The sequence below is a fragment of the Archocentrus centrarchus genome, chromosome 19 (assembly GCF_007364275.1).
Source record: "Archocentrus centrarchus isolate MPI-CPG fArcCen1 chromosome 19, fArcCen1, whole genome shotgun sequence".
Taxonomy (NCBI): Eukaryota; Metazoa; Chordata; class Actinopteri; order Cichliformes; family Cichlidae; genus Archocentrus; species Archocentrus centrarchus.
In genome coordinates, this window is record NC_044364.1 from 8810920 (window position 1) to 8827691 (window position 16772).

Here is a 16772-nt window from a genome sequence, read left to right on the forward strand (position 1 = left end):
TCTAAAATCACTGTGACGGCGTGGAGCGTCAGGCAGTCCACACAAAGTCACCGAAACTTTATCGTAGTTAGTAACTCCACTCCACTTCGGAGCCCAGCCGTCTACACTGCAAAAAATCATTTGCAAAAGTCTTTCCACCCTTTATTATTATTATTATTTTTTAATATATATAAAACGAGGCACAGTTTCAGGGGTTTCCGATTAAAAAAGATACAAGAATATTGCAAGAATACTAATGAATGAAATGGCATTGCTGGGATGTATGAAATCCCTCCAGTTACCGCGAATGGAAACCAGTGAAACGTAACTCTGCAGCTGGGAAAATTTTTACAGCTTAATGAGACATTTTTAGATGATGCTTTTTTTTTTTTTTTTTTTTTTTTTACAGTGTACACGCCCCTCTGGATATACACAGTCATAAGCATGGGTTCACACTAACACATGTTGAAAAGATGGACTTTATTGCTAAAACGTGTAACCATAACATGTACACTGATATGTTTTTATTTATTTGTTTATTTTATTTATTTTTTTGTCATTTTTTAGAAATATTCAAGTAGACATCTCCCATATTTTTTTTTCTGGTATACTCTGCTATTCTCTTTCCTTATGCTCTATACTCACAAATCGTTAAAATAATAAATAAAACGTACAGATTTGTTTATTCCTACAATACTATGTATTCCAAAAAAAAGCTGAGTTCACGCCTTTATATATATCTTTAACCTCAACTTTTTTTTTTTTTTTTACAATTTAATTATTATTGATATTAATATACAAAAACTCTAGGCAGCATTGCAGTGAAATAACAGTCAGCATCAATGTTCAGTTGAAAAAAAAGTCACTTCTTGGAGAAGTGTAGCATATGCATTCCATCTTCAATGTCTCTTAAAAATATCAAAAAAAAAAAAGAAAAAACGCTCCTTCCTTATGAAGTGCTCGTATTCCCCCCAAAAAACATTTCAGGGCTGAGAATAAAATATGGTCCTGGTTCAATTAGAAAAAATAGCTGCATTTTCTTAAATATGTACAATGTTGGTATTTCACTTAAAATGCTATATAAAAAAATAGATTTGCTATGGTGCCCACCTCTGTAGAGAGTTAACAGTGCAATAGAAACCGTATTTCCAGTCCACTCCCGCGTCGACCACTACTACTACTTCCTTCCTTAGAGAAAATCAGCACGAACACTTGCACTCTGAGATGATTGGGTATTGCACCTGTATCCACGTACAGTATTTCTGTCTTAGAAACCCTTGACAATACCACCGGAGGAAAATCTTGGTGATTGACTTCACGGGTTTGCAAGACATCCCCTCGGGGAAGGAGCACGAGCGCTCAGAGAAACAGTTTCCCTCTTTGATGTAACGTGGCCAGAACCTCACACCCAAATCTTTCCAGGTGTACACCACTGGGCAGTGCGTATAGGTCCATATCCACTGCAGAAATTTCCTACGGGCTTTCTTGCCCACTTTTACCCGCTTTCCATAGGGAGTCTCTGTGAGGTCCAGCTTTTTAATATCGTTGGGCATGGGCCCCTGCGGCTTCACCTGGTTATCTGGCGCGGAAAGGTTCACCAGCATGGGCGAGCTGATGGACATGAAATTGGGGTCAAAGTTACTGCCGAGTTTTTTCCTCAGAGTCCTCTCGACCAAGTCCTGCTCACGGGGGTCGTACTCCGGGTCTGGGTCCTCCTTCAAGTCGGGCACTGGGAGGTGATCACTGGGCGATGGACGGAGACGAAGGTAATGCTGGGAAACTCCAAGGTGAACGCAAACCAGCGCGTAAACGAACAGCGTTTGTGAGAAGCCCATTATTCCTCTTGTTAAACGCACCGGCTCTTCTCGCGTGAATAATACTCAGTCCCTTTCCCGGTTACTGTGTTCTCTGCAGTGACTAGCCCGGGGCTTCATAAATAGTAGAAGTTCAGTCACCAGCAAGACGATACTTTTAATAGACCGCGTCGGGTTTGAATGACATGGAGCGGAGTGCTTTGCTTTTTAGGGCTCCTTCAACTTTGCAATTTGGCCGCTGATGCAACTCTGCAGCGTGAAGCGGTGCCCCCCGCTTTACAGAAAGAGTTAAGTCTAAACAAAAAATGGGGAAAACTCGAGCCTATTCACGCTCTCTCCTGCCTCACCCCGCTCCTCGGATTCACTTTGGGTTTCTTTCGGTTGTCATGGTTACCCCGAGGACTTGAAGCCACGACGAACTGTCTGCACTGGATGACAGCGGCCGAGGCGAGAGCTGCATGGAATGAAGTGTTTTCTAAAGGGACAGAATAGATCCGGAGCTCCCAGGAGAGACGGGCGCACAAAAGAGCACTTCACCAAGTTTTAAATGTCACGCGCCCGGCAAAGAGGGCTGCCTTGGCCAATGTTATTTTTACGCACGGCTTTTAGAAACGTGGCTTCTCTTAACGTTGCCTGATGCTCTCAGGTTTGACAAGGTCCCAGAGCGCACAGTCCGTGGACTGAGGAAAAAAAGTCTCTGCAGCCAGTCTCTTGTGGTATTCCAGCCGTCAGTGCGCACTTCCCCTGAAAATGACAGAAAACTTGGAGGAGCCGTGTGACACAATCTCAATTTATGACACAACAGCCATTTATTTTATTTTATTATTATTATTTTTTTTTTTTTGTAGAGGATGTTCCAAATCGCAGAGCAGCTCTAGTTTATATATACGTTTCGGTTGAAATATTCCCACAGAACTCTGGTTTTGCTTGTAACAAGAAAAAACGATGAAAACAGGCTTTCCAGCGAAATGCAGTGTCAGTGCACGTGAAATGCAAGCTGCATAAAGATTGAAAACGTGGTTAGTTCAGAGTTCCTTTCAGTGTGGCATTGCTGAATCTTCACAAAAAGAAGAAGAAGAAGGGGTAAAAAAAAAAAGATTCTAATCGCAATGTCGTTGCATGACGAGACAGTCCATAATCTGCGTTTTTGCCCGGTCTGTGAGAGCAGTCAATTCCTGGGGGAGCGTCTCTACTCCTTTGATAACTGGTACAGCAGCTACTAAGTCGCTCCTACTTCAGGAGTGTGAGAGACTTGGCGCTGGAGCATTTCTTTGCTTAGGCACACTGTGTGTGAGTGTGTCTGTAGCGAGTGGTGCTCAGTCCCAAGTTAAATATCCCCCTCCGACGGTACAAAGTGTCAGAGGGGCCTGCCCACCCTGGCCACTTTCACTATGATTGACAGCACCCCCCACCCCCTCCCACCCCGGCCTACCCCCTCCCTTCACAACGTGGAAAATATCAGCCACAATGACAAGGATCAACTGGGTCCTAAAGCACTAGTTTTATTATATTGCATTTAAGTGTAATATTCCCAGACATGAACAAGATAATGCATACAAGAGATATTTTTTTCTCTTACACACTAAGTGTAACAACAACTGTTTCTCCTGCGGTTTTCATCATCGGAGTATCTCTGACGCACTAATAGGTTCAATGCGCTGTCAATATTCAGCTGAAGCGTAAAAGAGTTTCCTGAACTTTCCCATGAAAATGATGGGAAACGTTTGGTAGCTTGTCTGCGGAAAAGGGGCATCACATTCCACCTTTGTTCATCGGGATTTGGGTCTACACAGGAATTGGCCCGTTGAACTCAGAGGTCACAAAATAGGCGCATAATTAAGGGCTATAAATGGTCGTGGATAACTAAGCGGTACCTTTCCCATGCTAAGCAGTCATTAGGAGAAAATCAGCAACCCTGCTGAACTTTTTACTATTGAACTATGTTGATCTTCCCATAATCCAGATTAGAATTTACACAAACAAGCTACATTTATTGACATTCAAATTGCTTAAACGTGTCGTTTAGACGCACTAAACGGATCCAGGAGCCACTTTGACGTTGACCTCCATTCCAATGAACATTTACACATTTTCAAAACTTTAATAAACTAAAAAATGCTTTGTAATTAAACTTTCCAACAAAAGCTGATTAAACTTAATCTCGACGTGGTTACTCTGAATTTTATACTGACGGTTGTATTTACTCACGCAGTTTGGATAGGCTGTCATTGTGCTTGTCTTTTGTAGTGGTCACTAGAGGGCGGTGATCCAGCATGGTGAGGACATGAAGCCAGGGGCTCCCCAGACTCTCCCTCACTGCTTGACTACTCATGTTTGAGTCCATGGGGAAAGAATGTTCACTCGCAGTCAGGATGCAGCTTAAGTGAAACTGCTCACCAGCTCTGTAATCAAACTTCTACACTACAGAGGGCGAATGAAGTAGTTAACCTGAATCATGTTCAGTATGAGTATAATATATATAGATACAGATGGAATGACTTTTATCACAAGAAGCACTGTAATTTCAGTGTCTTGCACAATTATTCAACTTCATTATCTAAGTCTAACCAGATGGAAAAAGGTGCCAGCGGTCTTTGGCATCCTGTGAGTAAATTCCTACTGATCCCTCTAACATCCATGCAGACACACAAAGTCATAATCTGGTTAATGATTTAGGTGCCGGTGTAGACAGAACTCAGTGGGCTGCAGGGACAGTGAGGCTGAGCTGGCTTCCTCCACAGCTCTTAGTGTGCTGGACTAAGAGAGAAACCCCATGCAGAGAGAAACACTTCCTTAGTCCCATGCCCAAATACTCTAGAAACCCTGCAATGAGTCAACCCCCATTTACTGGCTAATTACTGGAGATAAAGACAGAGAAAGGGGAGAGAAGGGGACCGGTGAACACAGTGGGGAAGGGTCGAGGTGATGTTGAGCATGTGAGGGAGATGGCAGAGGGGTGGTGGTGATGAAGATGGTTTCAGCAACGGGGTGGGGGTAGTTTTAGTGCTGGATGACAGTTTTCTGTGGAATGGCTAATTAAATAACGGCATTAAAGGACCCCAGCTCGCTTTAACGAAGCCCGTCAACCTCTGACAAGTGGGTCAAACTATAGAGGAGTGAGGGGGTGGGTGCAAGGGGGGTGGGGGGGGGATTGGTGCTGAAAATTGGCCTTGTATAACAAGGGGACTTAGTTCTTTGGTTGTGCAGTGATTGTTCACGCTCCCTTAGGCCTCAATAGGGCACATGTGAGGGGGTGCTGGGGCAGCAGGGGTGCCCTAAGGCATAGATTTGACTCCCTTCTCGTTTTCTGCTATGAATGCTATACAGACATACACTCCCACACATAGCATGCACAAACACATACACTAACACCCCTACAATTCCAAACAAAGGCCTTTTCCCAAGGTCCAGACAGGAGCTTATCCACTGCAGGGGCACAGCAAGGGGCTACCCTGGCCAGACTGGCCGACTGTGCCCACTGAGGACTGGTAGAATGGCACAGATGGGTGGATGGAGATGGACAGATTGGAGAGGATGGAGAGGAGAGAGAGAGAGGGGCGAAAACACAAGTGACTCAGAAACTAACACAAAAAATATTACCTATCAGAAGATTAGTTAGGGAAAGTTAAGGATTTTGGCAAGGTGCTGTGGCTGTTTTGGAAATAGGATTTAGTGGCAGCGATAATACCCCCCCCCCCCCCCCCCCCTTCCCCCCCACCCAGTCAATAGATATGCCTGGAGAATGTCTTATAATTAGTTTTGTGTTGTGGCATCTGCAGCAGAACGCTTTCTGCTAGATCTTTGGCAGCCTGACAAATCTCAGAACCAACCAAAGTCTGAACATTTTTTTTGTTGAGCTGTTAAAACAGCAGAAACATTTTTTAGTATGTCAGATAAATATTTGCAGTAACTTGAGATTAGGACAGTAGTGTATGTGTTTAATAGTCATTTTAAATATGTTTGATGTAACTGTCATATGAATAAGACCAATGAATTATATCATCCGGCATCTCTTGCCTTGCAGGGACATACACAGAAATACTCACATTGCAAATAAATAGTTTTCACTATTGCTCGTCAATATTGCATTATCCTTTATTCCTTCTCCGCTGCCCTGTCATCTTCTCCAGTCTTACTCCCCTCTTCCTTCTCCCCCCATATTCGACTCTGTCTCCGAGCTTTAACCCAAAGCAGATGGCTTGGGAACCATGTCAAAAATCTGTCTTCCGTTAACACTACTTTTGAAGCCCCCCCTCTACATTTTTTTTCTTCTCCGCTAAATTCATCATAAAGTTATTTTTTGCAAAATATCCAGTAAACAGCATCAAAGTGATATTTTTTCCTCTTTCCTCTAAGAGGAGAAAAGAAAGCTGCATTAAGTGTATAGCGTGTTATTGAAAGAGCGCTGTGCCACACCGTTGTTCAATCTGAAGTCAATCTGAGCAGGGCCCCGCATCCTTTGTGTCTATTACGGCATTCCAGTCGTGATGGCGAAAACGCTGCTCCATGCATGATCAAAAGCTGTGATTAATGGTGATCATATCGTAGACAGCTCATTGGCTTTGTGTGTTGACGGCGGGGCCCACTTTGAACTTTGAGACTGAAGCATTTGAGCTAATCCAGGAAACTTTACTGTGGCACAAGCACCGCTAATATAAATGTTTTGCTTTAGGTTTTGTGTGTGTGTTCAGTCATTCATTACAGAAGCTGTTCAATACCTGAGTTTTCCTGTGAAGAAGATTTCATTTGACAGTGCACATGCGAAGAACTGGGCCTGAAAGCTTCTTAACAGAAGGGTAACAGAACTTCAACATTTTGTTGAGCAACTCACTAAATAATTATTCCTAGTAACAAAATGAGTCACATTTCTGCAGTATTGATAACTAATCCTAAAAAAAACCCTAATCTGGAAATGAAATGAGCCATACTCTTACTGTACTTAATTTTCTTTTACTTTGTTGAATGTAGCATTGTTATTGAGAAAAAAGTTTAGCTCCAACAATAACAAGACATACCCAGATGCTGATTATTCAGCTGTGATGTCACCCACTGGCTGGTGGAATCCTGCTTCTGAGCACACTCCTTTGGAAGAGGCTTTTTAAAAACAAAGTTGCCACTTGCTAATGGGCCAGTCACACTAGAGGGAAAATAGGATGGCAACTTCCTTGCGAATAGGAAAATTGGGAATTGGATTAAGTATTTTCGCAGTTGGTGACCAACTGCAACCAGTTGCAATGACCGCTTTCAGTCTCAAGGTGACTGCGCATGTCGCCTGGTGGGAGGCAACCTGTCTCCAAACATTTGCAGTCTGACTCAGATGGGCTGCAATCACTCTCCGACAGATTGGTGGCATCTAATTTATAAATGCAAACTGACTGACAGCACATTGAAATCAATCTGAGTCAGTCTGCGATGATGAATGCAACTCACCTGCAGTGTCTCTTTGCAATAAGGAAGTTGACTCAACTTGTTGCCAGCTGATTGTATTCTGATTATTTTCCTATATAAAAGCAAGGCTGCTGAGTGCCTGTGTCATGGTTGTGCAGTGATTGTTCACGCTCCCTTGCATTCATAGATCAAAGTATTTGTGATTACAAGTCATAACAACTTGATCAAATGTCATGACAACCAATGAGCTAAGCTTCAATAAAGGACCAGTATGTAGGATTTAAGGGTTTCTGCTGTATTGACAGAAATGGAATATGGTGTCCACAGTTATTCTTTTTATTGAGTTTATAATTACTTGCAAGTGTAAATCAATCTGTTTTTAGTAGCTAAGAATCAACCCTTCAGATCTACATATATGGAAAAGGAGCTCTTTCAAATATGGCTGGATTATTGCAAAATGGTTGCAGAAGAGCAATAAAAAACTATTATGTGCTTTTTTCTGCTTTTGTAATGGGCTAGCTGGGTCACTTGGAAATAAGCATTGTTAGTTTCCGTAAGTCATTCCCACTCTTTCTTCATGAATTGCTATTCTCCTGTAATGACGGCTGGCAGCTTTTAATTGGGTTTGGTGTGACCTCACAAAATTCCAGGGTGATTACTCTTATTCACATCTTCTAAAGTTGAAGTAAAAAGAGGATCTCAACAGCTCAAAGCATCCCATGGTCTTCTTCTTTTCCTCTCCTTTCATATTTGTTGCATCCCCTTTTGGAAGACCCCAAGAGTGCCCCCATCCTTCTTCTGTCCTCTGAATATCCTCCTCCTCCTCTTGCTATGCCACCATCCCACCTCCCCCATCTTGCCTCCTTGGCCCCCTCAGATCACGGAGTGATGAGGGGGGGGATTAAATTGATCGCCACCTTCCGGAAAACAACAGGAAAAAACAGCACATTCCAAACGCCAGGAGGGCGTTCCCCCTGGTCTTCCCTATGGCAGGATGACATCATTGGCCTGCCGCCAACAGCCTAGAGAGAGGGAGAGGCTGAGAGAGCAACACAGAGAGATGAATAAAGAAAGCTAGGGGGAAAATAAGAAGGATACAAGTAATGTAAAGTCTCAAAGGCCTCTGTTAACATATCTTCAGTCTTGTGACCAGTCCTCCACATTCCTCTGTGCAGCCTTGGCCGGTTGGAAATGTCAAGTGGTGTGTGAACAGATGCCATGGCAAAGATACGAGAGCTGCGATAGTGGAACATACAGTATATCACAGTTTATTTGGACAGCTATGGCATGTGTTTTCACTATCCGCAAATCCTAAAGCTTTAATCTGTCATTCTAATCTCCTTTCTCATCAGCGAAATCATTGTTGGCACACTGTATCGATGAGTCTCTGCATGCTTGTTACTGTGCTCTTCATTTACATAAGAAGCAAAGTAACTACAATGGAATAAAGACTTCAAACAAAAAAAACAATTTGCAGTTCCACTTGAAAAGATCACATTTTGAAATCCCATTTTAACACTAACTAACGAGTAATATAATGTAAAATGTGACCACATGTCTTTCAGAAGCTCTGTCCAACCTAGGTAAACCCTGACCACAAATAACTGGCAATTCGTTCATTCTCCCAACCACTAAGCCATTGTGTTGCCACAGGCCATCTTGTCGAAATGAAACAGTTTGCCCACAGCCACTGACCACAGCAGATGTTCCTTTGCCCGACGCTCTCCACAGCATGTGTGTTCTGTTGAGTCTACAGCCAAGATACTTCCATGGACTGGCACTGGGTAACAAAAAACAAAGAGAGGGAAATTCTACGATGGCGTCTCCACCAGTCTGTGACAGGATTCAGAGTGAGGTAATTCTGTTTAAACCTGAGATCTCGTTAAACCGCATTAAAAACCAATGTGTCATGGATGGAATGCATCCAAATAATCGCCACAGGTTGCACAGACATGATGGACCGGATCAGTGTCACGACCTGAACGAGTCCCACCTCTCCAGTTCAGGCATTTCTGTGGGTTGTAGTGCTGGGATCCTTGTGCCCTTTGGTCCTCTGGTGTGCTTGTGGAGCATGCAGGAGGGTACGAAGGTGACGGCCTGCCGAGATGCCAATAGGACTGGGAAGGCTTTGGGAAATGTCTCGCTGGTGTGTGAGCGCACACTTCTGCTCAGGGGGGGTTGCCCGCTTGCTTGGGAACTGGACGGAAAGGGCTGGAATCTGACAACAGCCCAAGTGTGCACTCAGTAAGATCATTTGTCCAAAAGATGTACGAAATGTTGACTCTCACTGGTTTGCTAATCAGCAGCCACAAGCCCCTGGAGCCATGTGTAAATAGGAGTGTCTGCCTTTTTCTGTCACTCGTAGCGGAACAGAATGAGGCTTGAGAGGGGCAGGTAGGCATGAAAAGCGAGAGTAATAAAGTGCCAAAATCACGAGATATTAAATTGGCGTGGTTGAAGAACAGAACATCAGTAAAATTCCCTTCAACCTCATTAGAGCTCAAGCTGAAACTGCTTGTGTCTTAATCAAGTATTCAAGTTTGTTTTTGCTTTTTTAACTAGAAATGCAGTGACAGAGCTGACAATCCTACTCAACTGTCACTGTAAATAAGAATTTGTTTCTTAACTGACTGCCTGCTGAAATAAATGTTGGTGAGAGAGTAGCTACAGACAGCACATTCCCACAAAGACGATTTAAAAAAAAAAGTGTGTAATGAAGCCAACTTTAGGTTTTGCTGGTGCAAAAATGGTGTGCAATTCTTCTCCAACATGCTGTTTGTTTAAGTCTTCAATTCACAAATTTTGGCAGATACTTTTCTGGCTCAGTAAACCTTAAACTTAGTGTCTCTATGAAACAGGAAGCAGACAAAAGACAGCTCCCTCCATACATTTAGCAATAGACAGAAGCTGTTAAATGCATTTACACTCCAATAACTTTCACAAGTCAGGAGGACGTGGATGGAAAGATTAAGGGAAAAAGAAAACTGCCCAGTCAAGTATATCCACAAGGAGCTATTGATACTATAGATCTGTGCTGGTGTCAGCCTTAGAGCCAAACAGGATCACAGTTGTGGCTTGTGCCAATAACCTTGCTGACCTTATTTAACCTTGCATTTGGCCTGATGAGAGGTCATGTTTGTTTGAGTCTACTCTTTATTACATGACCAAATCTAGACACCCCGACAATAATAACGCCACAGCAAACAATGACATGAACAATTTTGCTGAGAAAGAAAGTCACTGGCATGTACAGAGTCCAGAGGCCTGACCTCAAACCCTTTAACATCTTTTGGATGAGATGGAGACCGAATCAGCCCATTTTCCCAGAGAATTACATTCAAATGAATTAATATCTTGCAATTCATGCGCAGCGATGATATTCAGTTGTATTAGAGGAACTTTATACTAAAGCATAAAATATTGGTGTACACTTTTTTCAACCTTAAAGTGGACCTAATTTATGTTTGCATGATTCAAAATAGTCCTTGTTGATCTTATACCAGACAACACATTTCATCCACATTTTTTAATGATTGTTTTTTTTTTTTTTTTTGATTTGCAATTGATCAAACATCAAATAGATTTCTATTTAATGCTGATTTTCTCAATCTTCTTGTCATTATAATTCTGAGACCGTTTAGGTGTGCGATGTCATTGTGGACGTAATAGTGTAACGAGACAGAGAGAGCGAGACAGAATTCAGGAGCCGAGCACCTTTCACTGTCTGTCTGTTAACAGTATGTGCATCGTGAATGTGTGTGTGTGTGTGTGTGTGTGTGTGTGTGTGTGTGTGTGTGTAATTACAGCCAGGTCCCCGGCATGGAGCCCAGTAGAAGTATCGTCAGTCTGTCTGTGGCATGTGGTGGTGGTGCTGACCTCTCCTCTCCTCTCCTCTCCTCTCCTCTCCTCTCCTCTCCTCTCCTCTCCTCTCCTCTCCTCTCTACGACACTCCACCCCACATCACTCACACAGGTGTTAACAGCAAAATTCCCTGTCTCGTGAAGTCTTCCCTGTCCATGTATCAGAAATAAATTGCATTGATTTCTATGTGCACGGGCAGTCAGCGTTGCTTTCAGTGTATTGCAGACTGTAGAGACAGACAAACAGAAATCAGACTGCTCCAGTCACTATTACCTCGTTGCTCTCTTGGAGCCAATTTTCACTTCTGTGTTAAGGGTTACTTAATAAAAGATGACTATTTCGATGGGAATAAAGTTATGTTGGAGAATTTGAAGGTTGCATCTGCATCTCACATGTGCCTCCACCACAGCCACTAAAGCTGCTGGATCCAACTTTGGGCCCATGGATTTTGTGGTGCTCTGGCAGCATCAGCTTTTACGCACCAGCCAGCTGTTTTTTTTTGTTGTTGTTTTTTTTTTTGAGGAAGTATGCAGAACTGGTTCTACATCAGCACTGCCTACATACTGAACTGCTTTTTGTTTAATTTTTGGTCAGTTAACATTAATCAGTAAGGGTCTGGTTCTCAGCCGCGCAGGTCTCTGGGCCTTGAAGGTAAAACTGAGATGGACACGTGCACTGAACAGCTCTATTGCTTTTTGTATTTGCCAGTTTATGTGTGAGCGTGTTGATAACAGCGCCCAAAGTGTGTGTCAGCGAGCCTGTCTGTAAATTGTGTGTCTCTTGTTTGTGTGTACAGTCTGTGTGTTTAAGCAACTGCGTCAGTGTTTGAGGAATGTCACAAGACATCGCAAATCCTAATGATCAACATTGTGATCCTGTGTTACATGTGCTGTGTGGTTAGTGCACATTAACCCAAAGTGACTTAGGCTGCCTCTGTTGTGGTGAGACGAGGGTTTTTTTCATGCCAGACATTGGACAAAAATTAGATGAAAGTACTTGAGAATCAAGCAGCGCCAGAACAGAGGTGACATTCCACGGGAAGTTATTTAATTCCTTTGAAAGCTGAATCAAAAAACGTGTCAGTGACAGTTTGCAGTGGAAACATTTGAAACCGCTTAAATGCCTAAAAATGCTTATTCTTTGATGCTTTTGAAATGTGTTTCTATAATCACTGCAGATGAAGGAGAGAGAAAAAAAACACACAAACACAAAAATTAAAGTTATTAAAGTTGACGCATCCAGAAACTTTGATGTGTCTAAGCGTGAATGTGAGCTCAGGTAAACATGCTCAGAGTGTGTGTGCGTATATGTCTGCAACACCACCACCACCTTAACGCATACACACTGCATCCAGGGCGATTTATTTGACCCCTTATTGCCAGCGGTGAGCCTGTGGTGGAGATGAAAGCATGCCTTCCCAGTGTGGCCCCAGTTTCTATAGCTATGGACACAGGCTCACACTGGTTGGGGACAATAGAGGGGCCCTGCCACTCGCCCCTGCCAGAGCCCTCTCCTCTCCCCACCTCATCCGTCACCGCAATCATATTTTCAAAACAATAACACAGCCGGGGGAGTGGGGGAGCATGATTGAAGTGTGTGCATGTTTGATCTGCTGGTATGCGAGTGTGTGCTGCGTATGTCCTTTGTGTGCATATATACATGTGTGTTGTTATTTTTAGGCACGTGTTTGGTTTCAGCCGAGTGCGAACATGCTCATTTGACTTGGGTCTGTGGGTGCGTGCATGCAGTTTAAAAGCAACTGCTTGCAGGCATGCATGTGTTTGTCTGTGTGTGTGTGTGTGTGTGTGTGTGTGTGTGTGTGTGTGTGTACAGATGCAAGAGTGTTGGTGAGTGTGTGAGCTGTGAGCTGGGTCTTTGATGGCATGGCCGGAGCGTGCCTAATGTGACTGCTTGCTGGGGTGGGGTGGAATCAGAGGGGTGGCAACGTTGAGCCTCTTGCACTCATACTGTCTATCCTCCCGCAGCCCCAAGGCTCCCCCGCAAACTTGAAAGGACCAAAGGAATCCCCCCCCCCCCCAAACCCCTACACACACACACCCCACCCCGCTCTGTGTTTTCAAAAAGCATGACATCATCCTTTGCACAAAGGGGATTGGAGATGTAGTCAATATGGATGTACAAACGGGGTACAAATTAAAGGGGAAACTAATATAAAATGTTTTAGTAATGTTTTGGGCCATCAGGTGCCACCAGAACAGCTTCAGCACACCTTTTCAAGGATTTTACAATATAAGTGTTTGGAACCATATATAAGAGCATCCAATCGGCTTTTGGAGCCCCACCTGACACTAACATTTCCTGATTTTTGCTCGGAGATACCATCTTTCATTCTGAGAACGTTTTGTAATGCAATGACTCAAACTGAAAGAAAATATATTTCTTTCAGAGTTCAGCTCCAGACACAGGATTTTGAACTGAACACAGAACGTGGCTTGACAGATTCTTTTGCTGCCCCTTCCTGCTCTCATCAGTGTCTGCTTTTCTTTTTTTCTGTCCACAGTGTTGGCTTTCCTCGTACCACCGTTCCGGCTACTCGGCACGCAACCAACACTCGGAGAAGACCCAAGCTGCTGTTTTCCCCAGGGAAACAAACAAATGGCAGTTAATGACAAATGGTGTATGCTTAATTAAGTTTTTTGTTTTCTGTGAGAGCTAATGTCCCCCTTGCCTTAATTTTTGTAAATCATCCATCCATCCATCCATCCATCCATTTTAAATATTATAAAAGGCTTAAAGTTATTCATGCTTAAAGTGGCAAAGTTACTTTGTGCATGGCCAGTTTGAGGTACAGGTGGGTGCCAGCATTGCTAACTGGAATCACTGAATTGGACCTTTTGATTGTCTCTGTGATGTTGGTGCCATTTGGAACCATTTGGATGCCATTATCTGTAAAACAAGATTTGTTTCACAGGCTTTAACAGCCCATCTATAGAGTTCATGCAGCAGTTTTATTTCTATTTTACTTAGCACTAATTAGCCGATGTCTATGTCTGTGTGATGTATCCATACAGATGGCACCTTAGCGTGCCTCCTTCTCATCCAAATACGGTCACTTCTGGCTCCAAAAATTCTAAAATTTAAATTTCACAATCTGAAGTCTAAAAACCAGGGGGTGACATTGGTGGCTGCATCTATCTTTTATTTATGGTCTATGGTAAATGTGGAAAATTGTTAAACTTTTTAGCTCATAACTTCAATTGTCTTCTCAGCTTTCAGAAGATATATCTTCACCATATATATAGATAAAACACAATGACAAAAAGGTGGAATCAATACAGACAAAAGCAATATAATCCCACTTTTTTCTTTCTAGAGCAAGTAGTAAAACTGAATTGGAGAAGGGTGTCTGAGGGCATAATAAGAAAATAAGATATTCTCCTGTCATAGCCTTGTTAAAAGCAGAGAATACAAACCTTTGTGACATTGAGAGCTGCAGTGGGCTCAATCAAAGCCACCTGCACGCCTAATGTCATGGCCACTGACTTGTGACTGCCACTCAAAACACCCACACACAATTACACACACACACAGAAATCTGCAGTGGCACTTCAGAGGTAAAAAAAAGAAACAACCCAAAAAACACTGAGGTTAACACACAAAAATGTGCACACACAAATTCTTTGTTATTCACGCGTTCTATCTTTGCCTTTGTCAGACACACTTTCTGCTCATACAAGTGCTGCTTAGAGTTGAGGGCTCGTCGCCCTTGCCTGTTTAATGGGCCGTCCATTTGCCAACTGTTCCTTTGAGGGGGCCAGTGCGTCGGGTGTCGGAGCAGGGATTTGGGAGGGAGGCCCGGTGCCGCTGGATCAGACAGATGGAGGGGGGTCCGGCTCCATTCATTTAGCTCTATGAGAACAACAGAGCCCCACTTCAAACAACAAGAACGCAACCTGCTGGCCCCATCGTCTGCCATACACAGGCATGCACATGCTGAAACACATGCATTCATGCACATGCTTTTATTAGAACTTTCTTAATGCGTATTTGATCTGATGTGTCTTAAATCTAAAATCTATCCCAACTCAATACCTCAAGATAAAGTTGTCACCACTGCTGTTCACACTGCCTGCGTAGCTCATCTGCCTCCCTGACACACACGTACGCACAGGGGGCATAAAAACAGCAGGCTTCGCAATGCCCATCCCTGTTCCCAGCCCTTCTTTCCCTGGGAGTCCCTCTTCTGCTACCACCCAGCCCCCCCTCCTGAATTCACTGGCACTTCCAAAAAGCTCCGAGGCGCCAGCGGAGTGGGGCTCATCTCTTGGGAACAATAAAGCCAGATCTTCATAAAAACTTCAAAAAGGCCTCGCCAAGTGTTTTATAGGTGCTTTAAAGGTTTATGGGCCCTGGGGAGGGAGGGAGAAAGCGAAAGAGAGAGAGAGAGAGAGAAATGAATGATGTAGTAGTGGTAGGCTTCACTTTTCCCACCCACTGCACACACATAGCACAAAAACACACACATGCTATCATGCACACACATATATGCTGCTGCTAATCTGCCAGTAAGCGCCACGCTGATGTCAGTTGGTGGTAGGCAGGGTGCAGCAGGGGGTGACTGTGGATGAGGGATAGAGGGAAAGGGGATGGTGGGGGTGTAACAGGTGAGCAGTTAGTGTAGAAAAGGAATAGCAGAATAGGAAAGCAGGATGCCACTGTGGCGTCAGTAGAATGCTGTCAAAGCAGCGGTTAAAATTTATATTCTTTTTAAGCTTAAGCTCTTTTGTATATATTCAAACAGTTGAGTATATGTCCAGTGTCACATTTTAAGAGGATCTTTCTAGATAAGATGGAAATTAATTGACTAGCTGGACTGGTCTGCCAATTTGTACTTCAAATGTGTAGTTGTCTGGCCAAGGTGTAGCCCAACCTTAATCCTCAATGACCTCAGGGTGGGTTAAGAGTCAGAGCAGATTAAGGTCTAAAGTCTGCTCAGCATCAAAATGCACTGGGTGCTGTTTCTTAGGTGGACCTCGTTTAGCTGCACACGAACTGGAGCAGGGTCTCACATAAAATTAGCAATTTGAACTCTTCAACTTCCAGTACACAAGCTTAACAGCCTCTGAATCCTACCTCTCTGCCAGCTAAAGTGCTGACAAAATCACCTATTAAATGATTCCCCCAGATACATAACTTCACATTGCCACATGTGGATGCATATATTTTGATGAGTCACTGGGCCTGTGCTAAGCATGCTCCATGTTGAATCTCTTTTATGAGCATGAATAGCCACTATTCAAGATGTTTTTGGAATGTTTTCTTTGTAGGTATTCAGATATATGCCAGGGGTTATATTTAGCTCGGGTCTTCCTGGAGTCAGAAGGTTTAAAATTAGGAGGTGTCAGAATTCCAGTACAATTCTTAAGTTACTGTCAATAAACGGTAAGGGGTTGCTCTTAAAGGAGTAGTGTGTTGGCAAGGGTGAATTATGGCATGATATATGTGTGATAAAGAGCTTGGGAAAGTGTGTATGGATTTGTCTTGATATAGTACAACAGTGTAAATCTTCTACATGGCAGCACATACATGCACACTTATACATTTGCACATCTCAAGATTCCTGAGTGCCTGCCATGTGCATGTTGTGCATCGGTGTGGGTTTTGTGCGTCCTTCTCTACATTAGTGTTTGTCGGATCTGTTGACAGCAAAGCATGCAGCATTTTATTTGCTCAAGGGCTGAAAAAACACATGGCGTTAGCAAGGGAGCG

At 43.4% G+C, this 16772-nt stretch overlaps 1 protein-coding gene across 1 annotated transcript; it reads right to left on the reverse strand.

Moving 5' to 3' along the window:
* Positions 1–493: 493 nt before the first annotated feature.
* nog2 (noggin 2) lies at positions 494–3082 on the reverse strand. Its single transcript, XM_030755404.1, has one exon. It carries the CDS (start codon positions 1812–1814, stop codon positions 1179–1181), a length of 636 nt encoding a protein of 211 aa, XP_030611264.1. The 5' UTR covers positions 1815–3082; the 3' UTR covers positions 494–1178.
* Positions 3083–16772: the final 13690 nt, after the last annotated feature.